This window comes from Eubalaena glacialis, chromosome 14 (genome assembly GCF_028564815.1).
Source record: "Eubalaena glacialis isolate mEubGla1 chromosome 14, mEubGla1.1.hap2.+ XY, whole genome shotgun sequence".
NCBI lineage: Eukaryota > Metazoa > Chordata > Mammalia > Artiodactyla > Balaenidae > Eubalaena > Eubalaena glacialis.
This window is the reverse complement of record NC_083729.1, coordinates 61,010,472-61,037,642: the sequence shown is the minus strand read 5'-3', so window position 1 is coordinate 61,037,642 and position 27,171 is coordinate 61,010,472. Positions and strand designations below refer to the sequence as shown.

The window sequence follows — 27,171 nt, the reverse complement described above, 5'->3', positions numbered from 1 at the left end:
GGAGTTGCCTTAGGGAGTAGTGAGCCCTGTGTATAAGAAAAGTCAATCACAGGTGGGGTGCCCCGCTCAGGGACACCATATGGAGGGATGGTCTCTGGGCTAGTTAGAAAGTTAGATTTGAGCACCTCCATCTCTGTAATATTTCATTCCTTGGTTAGGGAAGAATCTGGGGAGATGGGACCCTTTAGGGCTTTTTTCTTTTTTTTATTTTACTTTCGATAGAAAAGAAATGTTTCATCAAAATATAAGATCTTTGTTTCTGAACCAATGTGGCTTGGAGAAGCTATTAAGGGGTAAAATGACCTTGGTGTTTCTGGAATCCCCTTACATTTCTCCTTTTAAGAACAGAGTTCTGATGTGGTTGGTTTACACCTAGCCTGTGGAGTTAAAACCAGGAATTCCCAACTTTTTATGAGACAAAGCTTTTAGATCATGGAAGGGGCAGGAACACTGGCACTGAGTTTTCTCTTTGGAAATCCCAGCAGACCTTGGAGAGAGGGTTGAGTGTGCAGTTCTGGGGAATACTGGCCAGGTAAGGCTCAGACATCTACCAGGGGGAAACCAGTCCACTCTGAGCATGCAAAAGTACTTGCTGACACTTCACTGGGGATTCCATAGGGAGAACTGAGAATGCAGTTCCTGGAGAAACTTAAGGGGGTTGGTGGGGGGTGGTGAGGGAGTGTTACACTGGTCACCCATAATGTAGAAAATGTCTATAGGAAAATGAAGGGAGACGTGAGCATACCACTTTCACTTCTCCTTTCTCCCATCTGCCCTTGGATGCTCATTGAAATGAGTGATCAGTGGAACATGAAACTATTTCTAAACTTATATCAGTACTAGAGGCTCTGAAGAATTTCTGCCAGTGAATGTTCAGATGGGACCCATCCCCCCCCAGAACAGCATCCACCCCTCCAGGAGGTGAGGGCATTGTCAGGAGCAGAATCACACCTTGGAAGGCCAGGGTATGTAGGTGAGAGCTGGCCATGTGGCAGTGGGGTTAGGGAAGGTCCATCTGGATCCTGTCTACACCTCAAGAAAGGACACCAGTCAGGGCCACACTGAATGATGAACTCCGTCAGCTCTTACTCCTGGCATGGCATGGGTGCCTCGCAAACAAGGGAAGAAAAGAAAAAACTTCTGTCCCAGAGATAAAACCCTTGGCTGTACTTGCTCTGTCTCCTGCTTCTACTGAACAGATTCCTCCGATATTTAAAGCCAATATTTAAACTTTTCCCTTTCTGTCTTTATCTGGGCCAAAAATATTGAACAGGGCCACACAGTCTCTGACGGAACCTATCTTAACTCTCCATCATACTCTACAAAGTAGATCTTCGTCTGTAAAGATGATGATGCAAGAAATTACTGGCCACATGAAAGATTTATTGGGTTGGCCAAAAAGTTAGTTTGGGGTTTTCTGTAAGATGTTACAGAAAAACTGGAATGAGCTTTTTGGCCAACCCAATATTATATGAGAAGAATATTTGTGAGGAATTTCAATGACTGTCTCTACTTCTAAGAAATGGGAGAAGATGTTGAATTATCTCTAATTCATGTCTTTGAGACTGAAGCTGACATTGCATCTATGAAACCACAGCAGGGAGCTATTAGTAAAAAAACAACTGCAAGGAGATGAAAAATATGGCACCCAATTTTGAATTCATAATGGACCAATGAGTAACAGATTAGATATAACAGTAAATCAAATCAGTGATTTTTTTTTAAATGACCTGGGAAGTATCTCTTAGAGCTCGGAAGGACACAAAGATAAAAATACAGAGGAGAAAAATCTGAAAAACAGAATTAAGTGATCCAATATACAGATAATAATAATTGCAAAAGAAGAAAGCAAACTAAGGTTGACGCAGTCATCGATGAAGTAATTAAAGAGCACTTTCTGAAGCTGAAAAAGATGTGTCCTTAAGGTTGAAAGCATTAACTTTGAATGTGACTTGACAAGTTTTCATTACAAAGAAAAAAATCTCATAAGCATCCAGGTGAAAACAAAAAACAGGTTTCTTACAAAAGAATACAGTAAAGCTAACTTTGGGCTTCTCATCAACTACAAGCCACAAGTCAGTGGTAGGAGGCCTTACGGGGTCTACAGATTGTGACCCAAGTTGTCATTCACATGCAAAGCCATGAATGTGGACAAGAACATAGAAAGATACTCTCAGACACATATTATTTCATGATGTAGACATACCCCTCGCATGCCCTTCCTGGAAAAATGTCCAAAGATCCTACACAGCTAGATAGCAGCTGTATCAAGATTAAAAGCCCCAAAAATGGGAAAGATATGGTGTAGAAAAAGCAGTGATGATGTGTGTCCAAGTAACTGTTGTTGATTTAGTTACACTAGTACAAGTGTCTAAATTAATTAGTAAAATAAAAGTTACATATAGAAATAATGTAAAAGGGATTGAAATCAGGCTGTAGTAACTGGTAACTGGGGACAAGAGAAAGGAGGAAGTAAAAGTACACTGAATTCATATCGAATGGAACATCCAATTTCATTCTTAATATTGATAATTAGAGAAAATAAGTTAAATATTTTTAATTTAAAGATAACCATAAATAGGTATATCTAAATCATTACAAGGGAAAAGAAGTCAAAGAAACATAGTCCCTTATGCAAAGGACAAAACAAAAAAGGGAAAACAACTAGAAATCATAAGCATTTATAAAATGTTCTGTGAAAGCAGTGGTTGTTTCTCAGCAATGGCAAGTAATTTTCTTAGGATTTTTCTATTTTCTAAAATTTCTACAATGAATATGTATTACCTTTTAAATAACAAATTATAAAACTCTTTCTGGGGCTGTTATAAAAAGTTGTTTTATATGTAACACACCACCAGTAAAACTAAAGCCTGGATGGAAAGCCCCCAGTGATATTGATGAGATATTATCAAGATACTCTGAGGCAGATGATTTAAGATTTTGTAACTGGTAAGATACAAGATGTGGCAATTTGGAGAAATTATAGGGCACCACCTTCTGTATCAGGAAGACTGAAGATGTGGTAGACACGTTGCTATCCTGCCTTGGTGAATTTTTTGTCCAGAGAGTTTTGATAATCTAGTAAACTCACATCAGCTGTATCATTTCAAACAAGACAGCTGGACCCTGCCTGCTCTCAGTTGTGGCCACAGTGCTTTATATTTTGTTGTGTTCTCAGACTTACACTTGAAGAGGTAGCCTTTGCTCCATCCATACTTTGCTTAGTTACAAATGCTGGTCTCATAAACATTGAGCAAGGACAAGTCACTCCTGGCCCCCAAAAGATTATTACCAACCCTGTAGAGGTTTGTGAGGGTTGACCTGACCAGAGAGTAGACAGGACATACCATAAGCTGAGGAGCAAGGGTTTCAAACTGGAGGCTTCCAGTAAGGGTCAGATGGCCTTGAGATTCTAAGTGTAAGACATGTTGGTATTTGGGTGAGTTTCCCAGAAGGGACTATGGGAGAAGAGGAGAAAAGGAAATGATTTATTAAGAGGATTTCTCCCTCATCAGAAATTCACTAACCTCCAAACACTGTTCATACTTCAGACTTAGCTCTTGAGTAACACTCCCTGCTGTAATAAAAGCCCTGAATGCTGTTTATTTCCTGCATATCTCAAAGTCTGTGCAGGTATTCCTGGCCTTACAGACTTCTTTCCTTGCAGTTATCCAAGGACCCAGGCTCTTTCCATCTTGTGACTCCTCCCTCCTCCATGCCTTTGGAGGAGTTCTCTCCATTTAGCCAGCAGCTAGGGAAAGAAAAAGGAAGATCTCACTGGAGAGGTTTATATGGACCAAAGTGGTGCATATAACTTCTGCTCACATCCATTGGCCATAACCTGGTCACATGGTCACACTTACCTGCAAGGGAGTCTGGGAAATGTAGTCTGTGTGTCCAGAAGGGAAAGTAACAGAGGTTTAGAGGAACTCATGGGAGTTTCTGCCCCAGACTTTTTCCTTCTTCTCATTCCCTGCCTCCTTCATAGAATGGTTTCCCAAATGTCCTCTTTCAATTAAAAAACAAAATAAAACAAACAAACAAAAAAACGACATGAGTATAGGAGTTGGAAGTGGAGTGGATCACACAGGCCATGTTCTTTTTGGGGTTCATTGTTGTTTATAGTGGGAGCATGTGAGGTTTCTGCGCCTAGAGGCCAAGCCTGAGGTCAGCTTTTACTAAACATCTTTCATCTTAGCATCCTCTGTCTTCTCTAAACATTTATTTTGTGTATCCCTCCTCCTTATGGCCCCTTTAATGATAAAACACAAGGCAGTAACATGATTTATGTTATGCAGATTCAAATCTAGATTCATAAAGGCCAGTTTCTATAAAACTACAGTTTTATCTGTGAGTAAAACAATGAAAAATAAAAATGGTTTAAACTTTATCTTTTTAACGTTGTACAGTTTTAATTTTAAATAATGTTTATTTTCAAACTCTAAATGTTCATTTTATAAATTTTGGAAAATTATGAAAGAGAAAATGATTGCCCGTAATCCCACCACCCTCTCAACGTCTTGGTGTTTTCCTTTTGGAATATAATCTTAATTAAAGGGCTTTTATCTAAGGTCAACCAAACATCATCAGTATAACTGCCAGGTTGAAAAGGAAGAGCCACGTATTTGTCGTGGGACAAAGTCCCAGCCGCAAAAATCACATCTGTGTTTTTAAGGCTGTTGAGCTTTGCCTAAAATTTACCTCTGGATGCCTCCGTTTCCTCACTTTAAAATGAGGAGTGTCCTTCATCTACCCAGACCGCATCTGCAGACTGTAAATGAACAAGGCATCTGTCAAAAAGTTCTGAGGGCATAGAATGTTCTAGAAAAACAGTTGTCCCAGTAGTATTTACATGTACTCAGTGTGGAGGGTTTGAAGGGATTATGGTTCAAAGACTCAACAAGAGGAAGCATTTTTTCCTAAGGGTGGATTGAGGGTTTCCTGCCAACCACGTTACCTAACAATTTTGATATTAATAAAGAGGAGAACAGAGACACACAGAGACTGCAAACCTAGGTGGCCCCAGGCTCCAACGGGGCTGTTCTTCCAACAAAGCCAAAACAGAATTCCCCGTCCAGCAGGACTCAGCTCTAGTTCCCAGAGCCGTTCACATTTTGATTCAAAGCTGGCTGATGAGAGCCAAACGAAGATATCCTTGTTTACTTTGTAAATGGAAATTTGAAATGAAGTATTTTCAAAATGCTGGTTGACACCCAAGAGGATGTAATTAGAATAAGGGGCTTTCTGGTTTGATGATGTGAAAGAAAGAGATGATCTGTCTCTTTGAAATCAAATTATTAATTTGTAAGAGAGAGGGGAGGTTTGACTTTCAGTCTTCAAAGCAAAATCATGACTGGCAATTTTTTTTTTTTTTTTAAACATCTTTATTGAAGTATAATTGCTTTACAATGGTGTGTTAGCTTCTGCTTTATAACAAAGTGAATCAGTTATACATATACATATGTTCCCATATCTCTTCCCTCTTGCATCTCCCTCCCTCCCACCCTCCCTATGCCACCCCTCTAGGTGGTCACAAAGCACCGAGCTGATCTCCCTGTGCTGTGTGGCTGCTTCCCACTAGCTATCTATTTTACATTTGGTAGTGTATATATGTCCATGACACTCTCTCACCCTGTCACATCTCACCCCTCCCCCTCCCCATATCCCCAAGTCCATTCTCTAGTAGGTCTGTGTCTTTATTCCCGTCTTGCCACTAGGTTCTTCATGACTTTTTTTTTTTTTTTCCTTAGATTCCATATATATGTGTTAGCATACTGTATTTCTTTTTCTCTTTCTGACTTACTTCACTCTGTATGACAGACTCTAACTCCATCCACCTCATTACAAATACCTCCATTTCATTTCTTTTTATGGCTGAGTAATATTCCATTGTATGTATGTGCCCCATCTTCTTTATCCATTCATCCGATGATGGACACCTAGGTTGCTTCCATGTCCTGGCTATTGTAAACAGAGCTGCAATGAACATTTTGGTACATGACTCTTTTTGAACTATGGTTTTCTCAGGGTATATGCCCAGTAGTGGGATTGCTGGGTTGTATGGTAGTTCTATTTTTAGTTTTTTAAGGAACCTCCATACTGTTCTCCATAGTGGCTGTATCAATTTACATTCCCACCAACAGTGCAAGAGTGTTCCCTTTTCTCCACACCCTCTCCAGCATTTATTGTTTCTAGATTTTTTGATGATGGCCATTCTGACCGGTGTGAGATGATACCTCATTGTAGTTTTGATTTGCATTTCTCTAATGATTAATGATGTTGAGCATTCTTTCATGTGTCTGTTGGCAATCTGTATATCTTCTTTGGAGAAAGGTCTATTTAGGTCTTCTGCCCATTTTTGGATTGGGTTGTTTGTTTTTTGTTATTGAGCTGCATGAGCTGCTTGTAAATCTTGGAGATTAATCCTTTGTCAGTTGCTTCATTTGCAAATATTTTCTCCCATTCTGAGGGTTGTCTTTTGGTCTTGTTTATGGTTTCCTTTGCTGTGCAAAAGCTTTTAAGTTTCATTAGGTCCCATTTGTTTATTTGCGTTTTTATTTCCATTTATCTAGGAGCTGGGTCAAAAAGGATCTTGCTGTGATTTATGTCATAGAGTGTTCTGCCTATGTTTTCCTCTAAGAGTTTGATAGTGTCTGGCCTTACACTTAGGTCTTTAATCCATTTTGAGTTTATTTTTGTGTATGGTGTCAGGGAGTGTTCTAATTTCATACTTTTACATGTACCTGTCCAATTTTCCCAGCACCACTTATTGAAGAGGCTGTCTTTTCTCCACTGTATATGCTTGCCTCCTTTATCAAAGATAAGGTGACCATATGTGCGTGGGCTTATCTCTGGGCTTTCTATCCTGTTCCATTGATCTATATTTCTGTTTTTGTGGCAATTTTCTTAATTGGTTTTTTGCTTTAAATCACTAAGGCCAAGGTAGAGAGAGAAGGGGCAACCAGGGGGCTGGAGAACAGGGTCGTGAGGAGAAGGAAGAGCTGGGTGGGGAGGGGTAATCTTCCATGTGTGGTGCATTTCCCTTCTATTTCCATCTCATTTTAATCCTTCATGGACTTAAAATGCAGTTTGGGGGCTACTCGGGGCATCTCACACATGCCTCTCCCTTCCTCATGCGCTTTGGGGGAGGAGGTGGTGTTACTGGTGAAAGCTGGACGCAGGTAAGAGGCCAAGTTGAAATCTGTATGCTGAGCATCTTTAGATGAGTACGCCCAGAGTCTGGTTTTAGCCCATACTTCACATGATGTCACTGAGATTTTATTTTTGATTCCTAAAGCCTCTATGCTAATTAAAACCATTTTGCCTTGGGACTTTTAGCTCTTTTAATTCTAAAACAGTCCTGAGAATTTCATGGTAATTCCTGATTTGTTTACTCTTCAAATGAAAGAGTTGTCTTAACTGCAGCAGATGCCCATAAGGATTTAACCCTCAACTCATTCTTTCTCTCTTTCGCCCTCTCCCCACTCTCTCTCTCTCTCCACACCACCCCCCCCCCCAACACACACACACACCCTGAAGCGACAATGTGGTATATTAGGAAGAGCAGGAGCTTTAGAGACTGCCAGCCATGAGTTCTGGTTTCAGCTCTGCCATTTGCAAACTTAGCAACATTGAACATCCTTAACCTCCCCCGCCTTTACTTTCCTCATCTATAGACTGGCGTAGTAATGAGTACCTCTCAGGACTTTTGGGAGGATTAAACAGAATTCTCTGTATAAAATGCTGGGCATAGTGTCTGCATTTAGTAGACAATGTATTAGTGGTAGCTACGGTTCATAATAATGGTCGTCATCATCATCGTTTGCATCACCATAGTCTAACCCCAGAAAATCCACATTGGGTTAAAAACTCTAAGCCCAGTTAAAAACTCTAAGCCCACTTTAGGTGGGATATGAACCTAGCAAATTGTTTTTATGTTCATGTTATGTGATTCTCTTCTTCTCTTGGATTAGAAAAGGATACCAATAGTGATGCAAATTCTGCCTTTGCCTTAGAAATAAGCACAAGCAGGAAGAACCCCACTGGGGTCAAATACCACTGGTGACTCTCTCTCTCTCTCCGCCCACCCCACCACACACACACACACGCACGCATACGCACACACACACACACACAGGTGTTGTGTTATTAAAAACAGTATCTTTGTAGGAAAATAGGAAATATGTTGTCTATGTTGTCTGCTTCTTCACCGATGCCTTTCTTTGAATTTGGTTCCATCACATCTGATTCCCCCTTGGGTTTTACCCAAAGAGAGAAATGCTCAGAGGGAATTAAATTAGCTCAGATGCTCCCTTAGGTTCCCCCAGCATCTTGTTTAAAGCTGTAAAAGCAATTCAGAGTCCATTTTAGCTATGCTCTAAGCCAGACGCTCCCGATTTCTAGGGCATGAGCACCATGTAGCCCAGAGATTGGGGCTCTGGGGAGAGCATGCTTTGTGAGACCACTTAGTACCATCCTATGGACCAGCCCCCCACCCTACTTCCAGCTACTCCTCAGTTCAGCATCATCTGTGGACAGATAGAAATCTCTTTTGCATCTTTGTTTTTCAGCTACTATTCCCTTGTGGGAATAATGAGTCCCATATGTATAGTTTCCCACTCCTCCCCCAGATAAAGTAATACTTCTTCTTGCTTCTCCTAAAAGTGCCCCTTTCTGATTACTAGAAAGTAATCTAGTTTCCTAACTACCTAACAAGCTAAGAATTCCCCTTCCTCATTGCCATGTGATTTGTAGATTTTGATTATGTGCCTTCCCAGCATTTGTCTTCTAGGATTTGAATAGTGTCCTAATTTTCTACAGCTCTTTACTCTCTTAAAATCAGAGAGACCTGAGATAAAATCCCAACTCTAGTACTTTCTAGCTACATGTCCTCTGGCAAGTTTATCTAATCTTTAGTTTCCTTTTCTCATCTGAAAAACAGAGAATAGTAATGCTTACCCCACAGGGTGGTTTGAGGTTTTAGGAGATAAAATGGTATCCGTGTTCTTAAGTGGAGATGAAGGTATGGGTAGGGTCTAAAGTCAGTTTAAGACCAGGGAAATGTGAAGATCAAATAGGGTCAAAAGTAGCCGGTGTTGGAAAAGATTGCTTAAAAAGTAGTATATCTGTATTCAGAGATCATGTAATAGGAAAAATATGTATCTTTTAAGTATAAGATTTACTCTCAGGAAATTGAGCATCTTGGGGTGGAGGATGGTAGTGAAAACAATAGTGCTACCCACCCCCCATCCGTGGAATGGCAAGAGGAATTGCAGGGCTACTTATCTTTCTCTCATCACTTAACTAAAACAAATGACCGCTCCCTCTTAGATGATGGTACTGTGAAGCCAAACTGCTTTCAAATTGCTTTATATCTATTATTTTTAAAGTATCCACTGTCCTTAGTTTTAATAGTGAATGAGTTGAGTGATTATGTCATACCACCGCCACACACATCCCAAATACAGCAAAATCGAATTCCCCTTGATTGGCCAGTAGGCCTTAAGAATAAGATGTGTTTTCCTACTCCTGTGAATGTAGCTGGGCTTACTCTTCTGTACTCTGCTCGCTTGAAACTGCCCCCTTGTTCATCTGCCCCCTCACACAGCCTCAGGAAATGCCCTTATTAATTGTCTTCCTTTGTGGGACGTTCCTCTCTGTGGTAAAGGTCAGCAGTGTTGCCATGCTTGATACTGACAATGTTCTTCCTCGTTGGGATCATTTATAAAACTTCTAATAGTTCTTTTTCTCACTCCCCAAATGCCCAGGGAGACCAGGGTCCCTGCTCACCAGTCTCTGTCTGGAGAGGTGCCTGTGCTCTGTACCATCCATTTCTCTAAGCCCTGGCTTAGCACTTCCGCCACCCAGGTGTTAAGCCTCTGTACTAGCCTTTCCTTCACACGCTGGCTAATTTTGCAGGTTCCTGCATTGCCTCATGTAAGCCTAGAATTCCATCCCTGTAAAATGGGCCCACTGACAGCCTAAAGCGAGCCTTCTCCATCCCAGAACTGAGCCTAGACGACTTTGTGACTCTAGCCTGGCCCTGGGAGCATCAGCGTGGATCTCAGACGCACTCAGGTCCACACGCTCCCCTCGCTTCACCGGGGCTGCTGACCAGCTCCCATCTTCGTTAAATTCATCTACCGCCTTTTCTCTTAGACATTCCAGAAGCATTAGTTGGCTTTCCCACTATAGCACCTGAAGAGAACATACTTCATCCCAGGTCAAAAACCTGGCTGAACGTTCCTACTAAAAAGCCAGGTGTCACTCTTAAATTGTCAAGAAAGTTAGCCATGATATTTGAGGAAGTAATGAAACGGCTATAAATGATGTAAGCTTTGCAACAGGCAAATGTGTTCGCAACATCTAACACCTGGAGAAGAGAGTGAGAGTCGGCTCCCAGCGACAAGCCCAGCAGAAAGTCCAGTTAGGGCAGCTTTGAAAGGGGGTGATCACCTCAGTGGTGTGGACACCGCTCCCAGGGGAGCAGGGCTGTCAGGAGGCGCTGTCCAGATGGCTGCCTCCCAGCCCTTCTGAACTGGAGAGACCCCTGCTGTGAATCGAATCTGTGGTTTCCGTGCCCCTCGATTGCTATTCCAGACCCTCTTCCTGTGAGTGGGGCGGGGGGCTCCAGGCCCTATGAGTGGGGCGGGGGGCTCCAGGCCCTATGAGTGGGTCTGTGGTCTCTGGGCAAAGCTTTCACAGCTTCTCGGGAGAACAGTGGTGTCTGCAAGACATGCGTTTGGTTAACAAGCCGGAGAGGCCCCTCGTAAATTTCACAGCAACAAGAACTGAGCGCTTTGAAACTCCAGCTGCAAATGGGCTTGGTATGAGGTCTGTTCCGCAAACCAGAGCATTTGATTTTCCAGTCAGCCTGCGTGCTAATCAGACTTGGTGCCTGGAGGAGAGGAGGGCAGGGTCCCGAGCCCGGGGGAAGGGGCAGCCCGATCCTCCCTTGCCTGGACTTCCGGGGGCCCCCCCTTGGAGTTTCCCTGTTGGCCTTTACTGCCTTCCTTTTCTAAATGAGGTGGGGTTTTTTCTATTTTAAGTGTCTAGGCCTCTCCTTCCTTCACTTTGATATATCCTTGAGTTTTCAGAAAGAAGAGAAAGAAAAATTAGGAGGGGAAGAAAGTTGAGGAGGGTAAAGGAAGAATAGGGAGAGGGAGAGGAGGAGGAAAGGAGAGAGACAGAGAGAGGCTGCGAGACTCATTCTCTGGGAAGATGCTGGGAGTTGGGGCGTTTCCTTATAAAGCTCATTGTTATTTAAGTTACTAGCAAATCCTCCACTTGTTGTGACCGCCTGCCCCGCCTGGATGTAAGGCCAGCACCTGGCACGTAACCCACACTCAGAAAGTGGTGACTGTCTTCTCCCCTCCCAGCCTCCCCCAGAGTCCCTTTCCTCCAGAGCACCCCTGAAGCTTCTGGGAACATCAGTAGGACCGGTCTTGTCTGTGTGAGCTCAGCGCGCTGCAGTGTTGGGGTTTTCATTGCTGATTCTAGTGGTGTCTGAGGCAAACACCTTTAAAAGCCCTAAAACATGAAGAACCTAGTGGCAAGACGGGAATAAAGACACAGACCTACTAGAGAATGGACTTGAGGATATGGGGAGGGGGAAGGGTAAGCTGTGACAAAGTGAGAGAGTGGCATGGACATATATACACTACCAAACGTAAAATAGATAGCTAGTGGGAAGCAGCCGCATAGCACAGGGAGATCAGCTCGGTGCTTTGTGACCACCTAGAGGGGTGGGATAGGGAGGGTGGGAGGGAGACGCAAGAGGGAGGAGATATGGGAACATATGTATATGCATAACTGATTCACTTTGTTATATAGCAGAAACTAACACACCATTGTAAAGCAATTATACTCCAATAAAGATGTTAAAATAAATAAATAAATAAATTCAAACTTAAACAGTCAAAAAATAAAAGCCCTAAAACAAGAGCAGTGCCTCCCCTGACCTGTGGGGAGCTTCGCACTCTGTGCAGGGCTCTTAGGCACCTCAGCCCGTGAGGCTTGCCCAGCACCTCCAGGCACAGGAGCCTACACCTCCCGCTGAGGTTGCAGCAAGCGCAGAGGGCGAGGATGTGGCCCACCTGCGGACTGTATTTGGTTCCCTCCTCCCCGTCCACTTCCCCAGTGCAGACCGCATCCCCCCAAAGCCGCTGAATGTGCTGTTGGAAACAGGACCCACCGTCACTATACACAAAGAACTGCTCGGGGTTACGGATCAGGATGGCACCCAATGCAGAGTCTTGAACTAAATGCTCACTTTTAAGATGTTTGGGATTATATTAGGAGGACAAGCTTCTGTAACAGAATAGAAACAGGAAGTTTACATACGTGCGTGCACGCGTGCGTGCAGGCACACAGGCTGCGTGTAGTTACATAGTTCTCCCTAAGTGGTGGATTAAAGATGGGTTTTATTCCCTAAGATGTTTTTTTATTCTACATTGGCATTTACAAAAGGTTTCTGCAGTGATGTATCACTTTTGTAATCAGGAAAAAGGTGTTTAAAATAAACAGCCTTTTAGTCATCATGATCATTGACTAGCATCAAGCTCCCTTGGTCCCCTCAGCACCTGGGTTTGAGTGGGAACGGTGGGATTGTGGAGGAGTGGGAGCCCAAGCTCTAAGCGTCAGACTCCCCGCCTCACCCTGGTCTCTGACTGCAGGGAGCGAATCCAGCAGGCATCTGCTGCCATCACTGTGACCAGGGCAGGGAGTTTCCTCATTGCCTGGGCTCTTCGGCTCTTAGTGAGCTGTTGACCGACAGACGGTTTACATTGGCAGATGCCTCTCTGTTGTCTTCATGGAGGATGTCGTCCACCATAACACATGAAGTCCCCTTCAAAAGCAGCTGCAGAAGAGAAGTTGCTCTCTGACCTTAGACTTGGGCAAAGCTGAGCCTGTCCTGCAAGTGCAAAATAGGTGCACTTCTACTGTGTACACCCTTGCTTAGACAGCTAGGAGACACGGAGCTTCAGCACATGCACGTGACTGTCTGACGTGTGTCTTCATATGTAACCTGATACCCGAGTTCTTTGCCCTTTTCAACCCCTGCCCTTATATTCCTTTGCTCTGCTCTGTCCTTCCCTTTCTCACTGCCTCTCTGTGTTTCTTCCTTTCTGCCCCACTCCCCTTCTCTGTCCCTTTCTCTCCATCTCTGTCTCTCCCTCCTTCCCTCTTTCCCTTCCTGTCTGTGTGTGTCTCCTCTGCCTCCTCCCCCCACCCAATTCTCCCTCTGTGCCTCCCTCTCTGTGTTTCTCTCTCTCTCTCTCTCTCACACACACACACACACACACACACACACGTCTTTCCCATTTACATCTCCTTTTTATGGTACCTATTTTTATAAAGCCTCCTCAAGTCATTTATGAGATGAGGCAAAATATCCATAAATACAGGTTAAACGAGATCGTGGCATTGAGTCTACCCCTACCCTGTCAGCTCTGGAGAGTAGTGTTCCCAAAGACAGATCCTGAGTTTTCCTTTTAATGTATTCCTATTGACCTGACACTTGACCACAGAGAACCTCAGCAGATTCCAGGCTTTAGGCTTTCAAACTCACACAGGAGTTTGAAGAGCTGGAAGATGATCAGTTCCAACAAGGATCCCTTTCAGGATCCCTGTCATTTTACTTCTCTGAGAGGCCTTTTGTCTCTATCCTTTGTTTCCTCTGATACAAGCCTGTCTCTCAAACATTAGTGCACATCAGAATCACCTGTAGGGCAAATGGTACTGTATATCAATTCTACCTCAATAAACCCAACTTTTAAAAAATCACCTGGAGAGTTTGTCACACGGATTACTGGGCCCCCCACCCCAAGGACCCTAATTCCATAGTGTGGGGTGGGGTCCATGAACTTGGCCTTCTGACAGGTTCTCGGGGGTGTGAAGCTGCTGGTCCATAGACCACATTTTAAGAAGCCCGGCTCTAAGCCCTGACAAGGGACTCCCACTAGGCCCCTTGGAGGTGGTTGTCTAAATGCCTTTTGTAGAGCTTATCAAAAGCCTTTTTTAATGTCTGAATCAAAGTAGATCCACTAATCTCCAGCCACTTCATCTCGCCATATTTGCCCCTTGACGAGTTTAGTCAAGCACAGGGACACCGGTTATGTGAACTACAGCAGACCCTTCCAGCTTCAACTTACCATCCCAGTGTCCACTGTCAGCGAGTGGCCAAGTCACTCATCAGCCACCTGGGCCTGGGCCTCGCAGGTAGCTGTTATCAGCCAAGGCAGTCGAAACCCATGTCCTAGAGGCCCCTGCCGGACAGGGATGTGCTGCAGTCGGGAGCAGGGCCGGCCAGCAGCCCTGGGTCACCATCTCCACTCGGCTCTGGGCTTCTCTGCTTGTCCTCACACGTGAAAGTCACTATCTTTAGTAGCTGAAGGGCCCACCTGGACTTTTAGTTAGGCTGCACTGAACTTATGGAGGGAGGGGGAGATTATATACTAGAGTGGTCTTGTCATGTGTGGGGACCCATTAGCATAGTGGGATTGTCAGTGATGATAACAGAAGAGCTAACAGCTGAGCGATAGGTACCAGATGATTTGCTGAGCACAGTATTTAACCCGCTTGGCCTCGCTCAGCCTCAGAGCCACGATGAGGCAGTGGACTCTGCATCTCACAGGGGCGGAAGCTCAGCACCGCATCCAGGCGGCAGAGGCAGGACCCAGACCCGTGTCTCTCTGCCTCCTAAGCCCACGCTCATAACCTCTGAGTGCCCTCTCGCCTTCTGCATCATGGACTCTGCTATATTTTTAGCCTCTGCTTTTTCCACTGGAATTACGAGGTTTCCAAAATTATGCTTCTTCTGGAAGCAATAGAGAGACAGCAACATGAGTTGACTATTTCGTGGTGGTCAAAAATCCCACAATATGAAATTGGGGCTTAATTCCCTCAAAGAGCAAGAGCTCCAAGCACATATTTTTTCCCCAAAAAATACTTGAGAAAGACCCACTCCCCAAATGCGCAAAACACAAAATATAAGAGGACCCCCTGAAAGATGCAACAGAAACATCTGTCATGCCATCTTGAAATTGCTATCTACTATGTCTCAAGGGTTATTTGGACAAAACAAGGCTATTGGAGTCTAATAAAATAAATCCAAAGTGATACCCTTTGGGCTGGCCATTAGGTCACGTGTGGTTCCTTACAGGCTTCCAGCTGGCCTGAGAGGTTTGGTGATGCCCCAAACCCTTGAGAGTTACAGGTGCCAGGGCTCTGAGTGGACCCGACTCTGCTGCCTCTCCCTCCCCATCAAGGCTTTCCCAGTACTGCCTGTGCCGCTCCTGGGTGGACTTCTATGCATTAAGTCATCTTCACGGCATGATCACGCCTAATCCTACCACCCCAGAGAGGCCCTACCACCGTGTTCATGTAAATCCTTCCCAGACTTCTTGACATCTAAATTTCTGTTTGTTTGTTTGTTTGTTTAAATAGAATCATACTATACAGACCACACTGGAAATGCACTAGTTCACTTACAGTCATATATCATGAAAATCTTTTTGCATCATTATTCTTCCTCAGCATCAATTTAATGGCTTTAGAGTACTCTTTTGTGCCTTTCTTCGGTTTCCTGCCTTTAAAACAAATGTTTATGAAGGCTATCTTTTAAAAAATCATCACTATCACTTTGGAAAAGTAAAATTAGGTCATTCTTGGGGAACAGGCTTTAAAAGTAAAATTGCTCTGGTGTCTCTGAATTACACTGAGTCTTTTGGAGAGATTGTTTTGTTTTCTACAAAGTTAAGTAAGTAAGTAAAGCCCCACTGGAAAGCTCACAATGCAGGCATCTCTGGTCCTGTACTGGCTGTTAGAAAGTTAGAGCTGAAGAGGAGGTAGAGACCAGAAACCCCAGCCATCCAGGCTCCCTCTCCGGTGGGGTGGACCCGTGGGATGTCTTGCTATGCCTTGGATCTGAGCCGAATGTCTTTTCTCTCCCCAGCAGACCCGCCCGTGGCCGCAGCTGTGGTGTCCCATTTTAATGACTGCCCAGCTTCCCACAGTCAGTTCTGCTTCCATGGAACCTGCAGGTTTTTGGTGCAGGAGGACAAGCCAGCATGTGTGTAAGTGTCCCCTGGGGTTCTGGGGTGCTGGGGCTGCAGACGCGCCGGCAACCCATTAAAAGAGCACTTCCCTCCAGAAGCCATGCCAGAGGCCCCTGAGAGCCTTGGAGCCGACGTGTTAGAGAATCAGAACAGCGGGCTAAGGGACACGTGCTTCAAACCCAGTTGGTTAAAAATCCAGGTTCCAGAGCCCTGGCCCAGAGCCACTGAGGCAGAACTCCTAGAGTTTAGAGCCTGGGGATCTGCATTTTTAACAAGCACCTCAGGTGGCTCCTGGGTTCAACAAAGTCTGAAAATTCCTGGATTCACGTTTTTTTACTTTTTTTTTTTTTTAATTGAAGTATAGCTGATTTACAATGTTGTGCTAGTTTCAGGTGTACAGCAAAGTGATTCAGTTATTTCTATATTTTTTTTATATAAAGAATATATTCTTTTTCAGATTCTTTGACATTATAGGTTATTACCAGATAGTGAATATAGTTCCCTGTGCGCTACAGTAGGACCTTGTTGTTTATTTTTTATATAGTAGTGCATATCTGTTAATCCCAAACTCCTAATTTTGGTTCAAGTTTAATTCACTACTTAGAATTTCTGGAGGGCAAGGCACTTGGTTGGATCCCTTTGAATAGCTGGAGTCTCTTAAGGTGAGGTCTCTGCCCTCATCCAGCTAATAAAATAAGCCAGAAGTGCACGCAGAGGGTTGGTGTACGTGAGTGGTAACAGAGCAAAGCAACTTGGAAATAAAGATGCAGGCCGGGGCGTGGCATTTGCCACCGCAGGCTGAGCATGAGCCCCCGGGGGCTGCTTCTGAAAACATAGCTGAGCCCCACCCCAATCCCCTGAATCAGAATCTCCAGGCATGGGACCCAGGGGTCACATTAGTTAAGAGCCACCAGTGATTGCCATGGTCAGCCCGACTGGGCAAGAAAGGCCCATAAGGAAAGCTTCCCGGAGCAGGTGTCGGGGTTTGGCTGGTGGGGAGAGCGGAGAGGTTGCTCCAGGCCTGGAGTGTTGGGGGACCTGCCGTTACAGTCAGTGAGGCCACAGTAGGGAGGAGACAAGATTGGAGATGAATTGGAAGCCAGAGCCTGTTGGAAGTGAGCCTTTATTCTCTAGGCAGTGGGAGCCGTGCCAGTCATGGGAAGGGGTGTTTTAGGGAAGTAAATCTGTGCGTGGTGGAGTACTGTTAAGTGGCCCTATAGTCAGCCTTGGCACTGTTGACTTTTGGGGCTGGGCAACCCCTTGCTGTGGGAGCTGACCTGTGTAATGAAGGGTGTTAGCAACCCTGGCCTCTACCCACTAGGTGCCAGTAGCACCACCTCCCCCCAACAGTCGTGACAATCAAAAATGTCTCCAGACATTGCCAAATGTCCCCCAGGATGGGGGGGGTGGTGGTTTGGGGGCAGAGGAAGAATTGCCCTCCACCCCCATTAAGAACCACCCATGTCTATGAAGTTGCCATTTTTATAGGTCAAAAACGGTTAAAAGTCAGCAATTTCATATGATCCAAACTAATAATACCAGTAAATAATACTAAATGTTAATAAAAGCCAGCATTTATTGAGCTTTGCTTCATGCCAGGCATCGTTCTAAGCATGATCCATGTGTAAATTCATGTAATCCTCAAGATGATCCCGTGAGGTGGGCACAGAGAAGTTGTGCCCAGATCACATAGCAGAGCTCACATTCAGACCCAGCCTGTCTGGCTCCTAAAACTGCATTCTTAACCATGATGCTTAAGGGTATCAGATGAGTAGCCCAGGAGAGACTGGGGACCGGGAAAGCCTGCCACAGTAAGTGGTGGTGGGTAGGGCTTTCCTCTTCCCGAGGTGCAGCTGTGTGAGCCTGGGCAGGCCCCTCTGGGTGCCTCTGAAGCCTGGAGAGGCACCCTGGCCACCTTCCTCCTGGGAGGCCTGGGTGAGGCCCCCAGGCCACATCTGCAGAGCCAAGAGCCCTCCCCACCCCTAAATACAAAGCACAATGATGACAATAGTCATCGTCATTCATGATGATCATTATTATTAAAATACACATAGGAGCCTCTGGGAGGCTGATGGGATTATTTTTGATCGTAGCCTGGTCATTATGGAAAAACACTGGCCCTGAAGGAAGGGTGGCTTCTCGGCCTAGATCTCAGGAAACCTACCAGTGCGGCAGGCGGAAGGCCCTCTCCCCTCCAGCGGTGCCCGGTGCCCGGACCGACCTCAGGCTGCCCCAGGCTGTGCGATGGGAGGGATCTTCTTTGGAGAGAGAGAAGGGAGTTCTGATCAAAAGTGTGTCAGAAGTTCAGTTTTTCCACCAGATCAGGGACTGTTGTAAACTCTGAGAGCTGGCAGCCTTGAGCCTGGGTCAGCAGGTAACCTTACCTGTGGCCGAGGCCCCTTCGGCTGACGGAAGCCTTCTGAGAGCAGGGGGTGGTGGCTCCCTTGTTCTGCTCAGTCTAGGTCCCAAGCCCCGCTCGTGGCTCAGGGAGATCGCTGGCCATCACATTTACACACCATTACGTGCTGGTGGTCAGGAAGACCGGCTTTCTCTCTCCCCACTCACCCTATAACTATTGCTGTTAATAATAATAGTCAGCTCTCTGTAAAAGCTGTAACTGTGTGCCGGGCCCGGCTCCCAGCACTCCACATACAGTGACTCATGGAGTCCTCCCATCCTCCCAGCTTCCCTCTCAAGTAGAGATTCTTGCCCTTATTGTGTAAATGAGAAAACTGAGGCTCAGAGAAGTTAGGCGACTTGACCGGAGCCCCAGAGCCCATAAATGGTGGAGCTGGGGTTCAGTCCCATCAATTCCAACCCCGAAACCCATGTTCTCAGCTGTTGCCCCTGAGGGCACTCTGTCTCAGCCTCACAGAGTTCACCTCAAATAGCTCTTATTTCCAGGAAAGGTGTTGGCACCTTCCCCCTGCAGGTAAACCTTCCTCCAGAGGAAGGTCAGGGTCATTTCTACACTCTTTACTCTCAGCACAGACTCTCAATGAATCCTTCCTGTGGGCCAAGGGCAGGGTCTACAGAATCAGCAGAGACCCTTCTGCAGTGTGGGAAAACTGACTGTCTGTGGGGAGGCGTGGCCACGTGAGCCTTTACTGCCTCTCTACCTCAGTTTCCCCGCTGGATCTTGGCGGTATTCAGCCCACAGACGTGTTTCATACCGCGGTAGATGAGTCTGCCTTGTTCTTTGGTGGTTGTAATTAGCTGTCCACATTTTGGAAGTCAGGTTTTACATCTCCAGGCAGACGCCCAGCTTCTCTGGAACGCAGCCTGCCCCCTCCAGTTCCCCAGTTTCCACCTCTTCCTGCTGCTCCCCAACACTGAAGCCAAAGTCGGTCCCCAGTCGTCCTGTTGCCTGCTCTGTTCTGCTCACACCAGCCTGCTTTGCTCACTTCTGCCGCCACATGAGCTTGTAAGCTCAGTGAGGGCAGGACCACGCCTCATACCTTTTTGTATTTACAGTACGTAGAAGAATGTTCTAATTCATTAATTCCCACCAGACCAAAAACTGTGAGTCCATGCAGAGGAAGCAAAACATGCTGTCCCCACTCATAGAACCACCCCAGCTTTAGGGAGCTGATACACTCATCCTTGTCAATAAAACTGACATACCTTGAAGGTAAGGCCGTGTCAGTCACGGCCTTACAGGAAACCCACAGGGGCCCAAGATTATAGTCCAAAAAGAGGAAGCTCTTTCTAAAATACTGTCATTCTTAAGCTTTGTTTTCCATAAGAACAATAGTCCTTAGGTTTCCAGAGAACTAAAATGACGTCTCACACTAAAATATGAGATAAGGAAAAAAAGTTAAAACAAATAACTAGTCAGAAATCACCAAAGGCAGTCACACTAAAATATGAGATAAGGAAAAAAAGTTAAAACAAATAACTAGTCAGAAATCACCAAAGGTAGTGAACATTATCCTGAAATATTTATGCTTCAGATGAACCCTAGATTGTATCTTTGGTCTCCCTTTAATAAATCCCTGCTAGGAGCCAACCACTTCAGAAAACAAATAGGGAAAGAATTTCCAAAGGTAGTAAGCAAAACCATAGAAATGCAAGGTTAGGACTCAAACACCATTTTTTCCCCTGAGGCAGATTCTGCAAACCGTTGGTCTGCTGCCTGCAGAAACCTTCAAACAAAGGAAAACAGTTGAAGGAAGCCACCCAGGTGACAGGTTTTCAGGGTTCCAGTGTTGGCAGCCAGTGACAACTCATCGAAGTGTCTCACCTATCCAAAAAATGCCCCTCGGTGACTGAACTCCCTGACTTTCCCACAGCAAAGTGTGAAAGCACATTGCTGTCAGCCAAGGAAAACATTCCACCTGGCTCTGGCCACAGGACATTCCAGTGGGATCTGAACAGAGTCAAACACCCAGAGAGGGGTGACCGCCTTCAGTGCGCAAGCAGACTGCCTGTGTGACCAAGAACACGCCTCCCGAGAGATCAGGATTGGGAGTGGTTTTCTTGTTGATGCTTGAGCCACTTTATGTAGATCTACTATCATCTCAATAACCAGCAGGTGGTGGGGTGCAGGGGTAAGACGTTAGGACATCACCCACCCACAAGTCTGGAGAAAGTGCACGCCCTCTCTCTACCCCCAGAGGAAGCAGGTACTGAGGGTCACACACCAGGCAGGATAACGCAGCAGTTAAAGGCATGGATTTGGACATCAGACAGATCTGAGTGACTTAGCACCGTCAAGCCTCAGTTTCTTTGTGTATATAATGGAGAGATTAGTACTTCTCAGGATTGTAATGAGGACCCAGTGACCATGATGCATGCAGAGCTTTTGCTGTCCAAGACAGGAGCCACTAGCCATGTGTGGCTATTTAATTTATTTAATTAATTAAAATTTAGTTTTTCACAGAAGTAGAGCCACGGATGTAGGAAACAAACTTATGGTTACCGGGGGATACGGGGGACAGGGATAAATGGGTAGATTGGGATTGACATATACGCACTACTCGATTTATAAAATAGACAACTAATAAGAACCTGCTGTATAGCACAGGGAACTCTACTCAATAGACTGTAATGGCCTATATGGGAAAAGAATCTAAAAAAAAAAGAGTGGGTATATGTATATGTATAACTGATTCACTTTGCTGTACACCTGAAACTAACACATCATTGTAAATCAACTATACTCCAATAAAATTTTTTTTTCAGTCTCACTAGCCACATTTCAAGTACTCAGTACCTCTAGGCAGCTAGTGGCTGCTGTATTAGACAGCACACATACAGACACTATTTCCATCATTGCAGAAAGTTCTTCTTAAATTTATTTTTTTATTGAAGTATAGTTGGTTTACAATGTTGTGTTAATTTCTGCTGTACAGCAAGGTGACTCAGTTATACATATATATACATTCTTTTTTATATTCTTTTCCATTATGGTTTATCCCCAAATACTGACTATAGTTCCCTGTGCTATACAGTAGGACCTTGTTGTTTATTCTATGTGTAATAGTTTGCATCTACTAACCCCAAACTCCCAATCCATCTGTCCCCCACTCCCCATCCCCCTTGGCAATAGACAAGTCTGTTCTCTATGTCTGTGAGTCTGTTTCTGTTTCATAGATAAGTTCATTTGTGCCATATTTTAGAGTCCACATATAAGTGATATCATATGGTATTTGCCTTCTCTTTCTGACTTACTTCACTTAGTATGATAATCTCTAGTTGCATCCATGTTGCTGCAAATGGCTTATTTTGTTCTTTTTCATGGCTGAGTAGTATCCCATTGTATATATGTACCACATCTTTATCCATTCATCTGTCGAATCATCACAGAAAGTTCTATTAGCACATTAGAGAATATTGAAGCCCAGTTCCTAGCAGAGCATAAGAACAGCCATCATCAGCACAATCACCATTGTGAACAGCACATTGTTACCATCACCACAGCTGAAGGATCCAAGTCCTGCTGAAGAAGCAGTGAAAGTTGGGTAGACCATGGAACCTAGGGCTGTACGAAAAGGAAGCCCCTACTCCCTCCAGCCCACTCCTCCCAAGCACTCCAAGCAGAGAGGTTCTAGGACTTGTAAATCCAGTTCTTGAAGCCAAAAATGGGTAAACCCAATACAGGTGTCCTGCAACTCAGTGTCCCCACTCCCACCCCAGCCCTATGGATTTTCTCCGTGTTAAAGGCAAGTTGGTATGAACGTTTTTCTAAAACCATGGTCCCTGGCCCTTGCTCACCTTGGTTCTTGGCCCCCATATTAAAAACTTTATCTCGGGACCTGTGCCAAAAGGCGTGGCTAAAAATCAGAGCACTAGCCTCCTGCCAGAGAGTACATCATTGTTTATGAAGACAGTGTCTCTCAAGAGCCTTGAAAATGCTCCCATTCTTTTATTTATATTTTTGGCACTCATACAACCCTTCCTTTGTGTCAGGCACTTCACAAGATGTTAACTCATTTAATGCTCATAACTCTATGAGGTAGTTTTATTACTATCATGTTTTAAGGATGCAGAATGAGTGCCACAGAGAGGTTGAGTAACTTGCTCAAGATCACACAGGTATTACATGGGGAATGGGATTCAAACCAATGACAATTTGGCTCCAAAGTCTGTACCATGTTGTGCCCACTTACGGAATCCTGTCCTGAGGAAGTAATCTCAAATGCAAACAAAATGTGTACACAAAGATAATCCCCTGGCATTGTTTATGATATCAAAATTGGATACAGCCTAAATGGTAAGGGTTCAGTGAAGCAAATCGTGTATAAATTACTTTACAACCATTTTAAACAACTTCTGCAGTTTTCTAATGACATAGTAAAATGGTGAAGAGATGTTAAATGAGAAATTGATGCAAAATCATATTTTTAAAAAATCTTAACTATGTTTAAAACTACATAGAAGTAGTCCAGAAGAACTCCTTGTCAATCAGACTGCCATTTGAGGTGGTAGGGTGTGCAACAATGTGGGCTTTTCTTTTCTTTGTCTTTCTGTTCTATTATATTGTGATGTATGTTCTTTCCAATTTGCTTAGAAACATTCTTTCTCTAGTTGGAGAACATTTTCCTTAAGGAAAAAAAAAACACACACACACTTATAAGAGCACAGCTCTACATGCATTATCCTATTTCTTTAAAATTTTAAAAGGCGCTGTGAACCATGTACAAAAGGAACTTAGGGGGAAAACCGAGCAACTGGACAGGACTAGAAGGTGGGAAAGCCCTCAGCAGAGGAGAAAGAAAGGCATATCATTGATCATTTAATTCTTGTTAAAATGAGGAGGCCTAAGCCACAAAGTTTGCTCCTAAGAAAAGCTCCAAAGCAACCTCCAAACTGAATCAGTAACAAAAATGAGAAGGTCTCAGGGACCCGCCTGGCTGGAGTCCATTGCCTTTCATCTTCAGCCATGATGGCTCCTGCAGCTCAGACAAGCTCCTTGCCCCTCCTGTGCTACACTCTTTCCTTGCTTTCTTATGTACTTCTTTCTTTTTTATTCTTATCTGGGGGAAACAGCCTACATGTGATTCCAGAGCCTCATTTTCAGAATTATGAAGACAAAATCAGCATTCCAGAGTTTTGTGTTTGACGATATCCACTCTCGACAGATAAAATTGAATGGTCAAATGTTATAAGAAAATGTTCAGGCTTACACACGTGCCATTCCCCTTCGTGATAGAAAGATTCCTATTTTGCTCAGATTCCTTTCTTAAACAGAGGTGCCACGTCTCCCATTTCTCCTGTACCTAAATGAGAGGGCCCACTGTACAGCTCCCACCCTGGGGAGATGCCCAGAGAGAGACGGGGAAGAGAGGAAGGAGAAGGGGGAGGGGCAGATTTTGAATTGTTGATTCTTGATTCTGTGTCCTTAAATGACCTTCTACCTCAGTGGTTCTCAGGCCTGGTCGCACATTAGAGTCACTTGGGTGCCCAGACCAATTGGATGGGCATCTCCAAGGGTATGACCCTGGCCCCGGCATTCTCCAAAGCTTCCCAGGTGATTCTAATGTACAGCCAGGTGGGAAGCAGTGCCTACCTGAGGTAGAGACAGCAGCTGAGTCAAGCGTGATTCGTTTGTGACAAGGTGAGGTGACTTTTCCCCTCATTATGTGACTTATGCTAAAATAATTGCGTAATTAAGTCTAATATTAGTAGAAGCTTGGGAAATTTTTTTTTAAATGTATGTCACCAAACCTTTTCTTGCTCCCCCCCTAGTAAAGTTCAACTGAGAAGCATCCCTATATTACAATCGATTGGGGAGAAGAAAGGACCTCCCTCCACCCCAAGGCCAGAAAGTCTAAATTGTGTTCTCAACTTTGGCTGCCCATTGGAATCATCTGGGAGCTTTAAAAATGCTGATGCCCAGGCCTTACTCCCAGGGATTCTGATTTAGTTGGTCTGGGCTGTGGCCTGGACATCAGGATTTTTTCAAGCTCCCCAGGCCATTCCAATGGGCAGCCAGAGTTGATTTCACTGGTAAACCTTCACGGTGGCTTTCAACTCGGGCTTCATCAGAATACCCTCGGCCTTTTCTTTAAGACACCCAGGCCCCATTTTCAGAGAGATTTTGATCTGGGAGGTCCTGGGAGAAGCTCAAGTATCTGGACCACAGGCTGTTCTGCCTCCCAGCTGCAGTTGGGCTGCTTGGTGCTAAGACTTGCTCTTCTTGGAGCTCACCTAGGCCCTGACCTGGAGTCTGTATTAGGCAGCAACCCAGGTGCTCCCCATGCCTCACTGGAGAAGTTTTCATTCAGAAGCGAGCTGAGCTCCCTAACTCAATGAGACTGGGGTTTGAGTGTTTACAGCTGTGACACTAAGGGGACAGAGGCATTCTTTTTGGCATGAAGACTTTCCTAATGGGAAAGACCTCTGCCGGGGCAGTACTGAGGCCAGGCTGGTTGTAAAGGGCCCAGCACACACATGGCAGGAAGAACATGGAAAGTCAGCAAAATGTGACCCAGCCTAGGGGGTTATCTTCCCTAGTGAGTTAAGACGGCACTGTTTGGGGGCATCTTTGCAACTTGCTACACCCACAGCAGGAAGACCTCTTTATGGGGGCCACCCCTCTTCCTTTTTGCTGTGCAGTTTGTGAGTTTGCCATTGAATCACTATCCCAGAGTAGTATCTTCCAGATTAATTTGCATTACCCCAGAAAGTTCTCCTTCACAGTTGAGATCCTTAGGTTTTTAACTCCCGAATCTGCCCACCCCCATCTGTAAAACAAGGTAAATAGCAGCCCAGACCTCACATGCAGTAGTCATTGTTGGGATTAACAGAGATAATTCATGTAGGAGTTTAGCATAGCCTTCATTGATAAGATAATGTAATTAGCACTAAGCTCCCATTATTTTATTTAAATGGGATTTCTTAGAGTCCGCAGCATTGATTTGTTAATTCATAGGGTTTCCAGAACCTAGCAGTTGAGGAGATGTTAGAATCCTCCTCTCCCAGGGCCTGCAGGTTGGAGTAGGAACATCTCTAGCTGGGTGAAATTGCCTCCTGGGGTGCTCTTCCTATAGCCTGGACCTTTCACGAAGAGCTGTGCAAATCCTCATCACACTACCCTTCCCTAGAAGGAAGCAGACTAACACCCAGCTACAGAGAAGTCTCATTGGCTTGACTGCAACTCCTGGTTAGACATCTAACGATCCATCCCAAAGCCCAGGCTCCCCAACCCTCTTCTGTTCTATGGTTCACCAGAGTTTTTGTAGAGCTAGGTCTTGCCTGCAGGAGCCTGGAGGCTGGCCTAAAGTGAGGCTGGTGAAAGAGGCAGTCAGAGAGGTGGGCATAGTCCTAAGGGCCTTCAGAGAAGGAGAGGCTAGGGAGATCCATAGAAAGGGCTATGGAAAATGGATGGATGGATGACTGGGTGAATGAATGAGTGAGTCTTTAAATTATATCTTCTTGGAGAATGTGGTCTTTGAGATGGAGTTTGAGGAAGAAAGTGAGGAATAATATTCCAGGCAGAGAAGGTGGCAGGAGCTGAGATGGGCAAGGGGAAGGTAGTCATTCATTTATTCACAGGCCAACGTGTCCTGAGTGCCTATGTGCTGGGCACTAGTTTAGTTGACATTGGGGGTGGGGGGACTTCTTGGGTTGGCTGAAACCTAGGTGGCTGGAGATAAAGTAGAGGTGGATTAGGGTCCTGCAGATAAGGGGTGTTGGATACCAAATAGAGGAAGCCCGCAACCCAGGTGGGAGCCATCCGGGTGCAGGGTGAATATTCAGGATGGGTTGGAGGAGGGACCCTTTGCAGGATTCGCTGTAGACACCCACAGCTTCAATTTGTGCATCACCTGTGCCTGTTGCTTATCGCCTCTCAGTCTCAAGTTCAGTCCACCGTCAGCTTCCCCCTAGTGGGAAGGGGCCAGCGCCTTGTTTTCTCCCCAGCCTACAGGGTGAGCTGTTTCCTGAATTTGCCCTCAAAATGATTTTGTTATTAAGACCAAACAAAAGCAAACTTGCCCTTGTTTCCTAGCCCCCAGTCATCGCTCTCCTAGCCAAAGTCTGTGAGAGTCTGTGTTCCTATTCACAATTCTGTGGTCCAGATCCTTTTTCCAACAAGGTCCTCTTGCCAGAGCTCCTGCATTTTCTTCCTCTCTGGAGCCTGCTCTCTCCTCCTCAGGTCTGTAGAGAACTCTACATGGCATTTTCCATCCCGGTTGGCCCTCCCCAGCTTCCTTACTAACTGAAGACTGCAAACCCTTTGCACCCTTGTTGAACCTAAAACCTCAAATCTCCTTTACGCTTTCAAGATTGGAGGCTAAACCAAAAGCCAGATTTAATCAAGAGCTGAATCTGCGGCGTTCTCATCACAATCCCCAGGTAGTATGCAGGGGCAGCAGCCCTGCTGAGTGAGCGAGAACCCAGACCCTGGGGTCAGCAGACCTGGGAATGGATTTCTCTCTCTTTCCTGGCAGGGTGGGCACAGGCAAGTGACTAGACTTTTCTGTGCAAAGACTAAATGAGAAAACATGTGTCAAATGTAAACTAACCTCTAACAGAAAAGCAAGTTCAGACAAAAGAATTCAAACTAAAGAATACCTTTAAAGGAGGTACGTAACAGTTGGGCTTTGGGATAAAGAGCACCAATGAGAGACTTTTCCATTAAGCAGCATTAAAGACAGAAGCTATATGT

General features: G+C 45.0%; 1 protein-coding gene across 2 annotated transcripts in view; it reads left to right on the top strand.

Moving 5' to 3' along the window:
* The window catches only part of TGFA (transforming growth factor alpha), a 109,203-nt gene that overhangs the window by 71,989 nt on the left and 10,043 nt on the right, over positions 1-27,171 (top strand). Inside the window, exon 3 of one of the 2 annotated variants that reach the window (XM_061210589.1) lies at positions 15,959-16,076. In XM_061210589.1, coding sequence (XP_061066572.1) covers positions 15,959-16,076 — 118 coding nt within the window. Of the gene's footprint in view, positions 1-15,955; positions 16,077-27,171 lie in introns of both variants that reach the window. The other variant, XM_061210588.1, reaches the window with a different exon arrangement.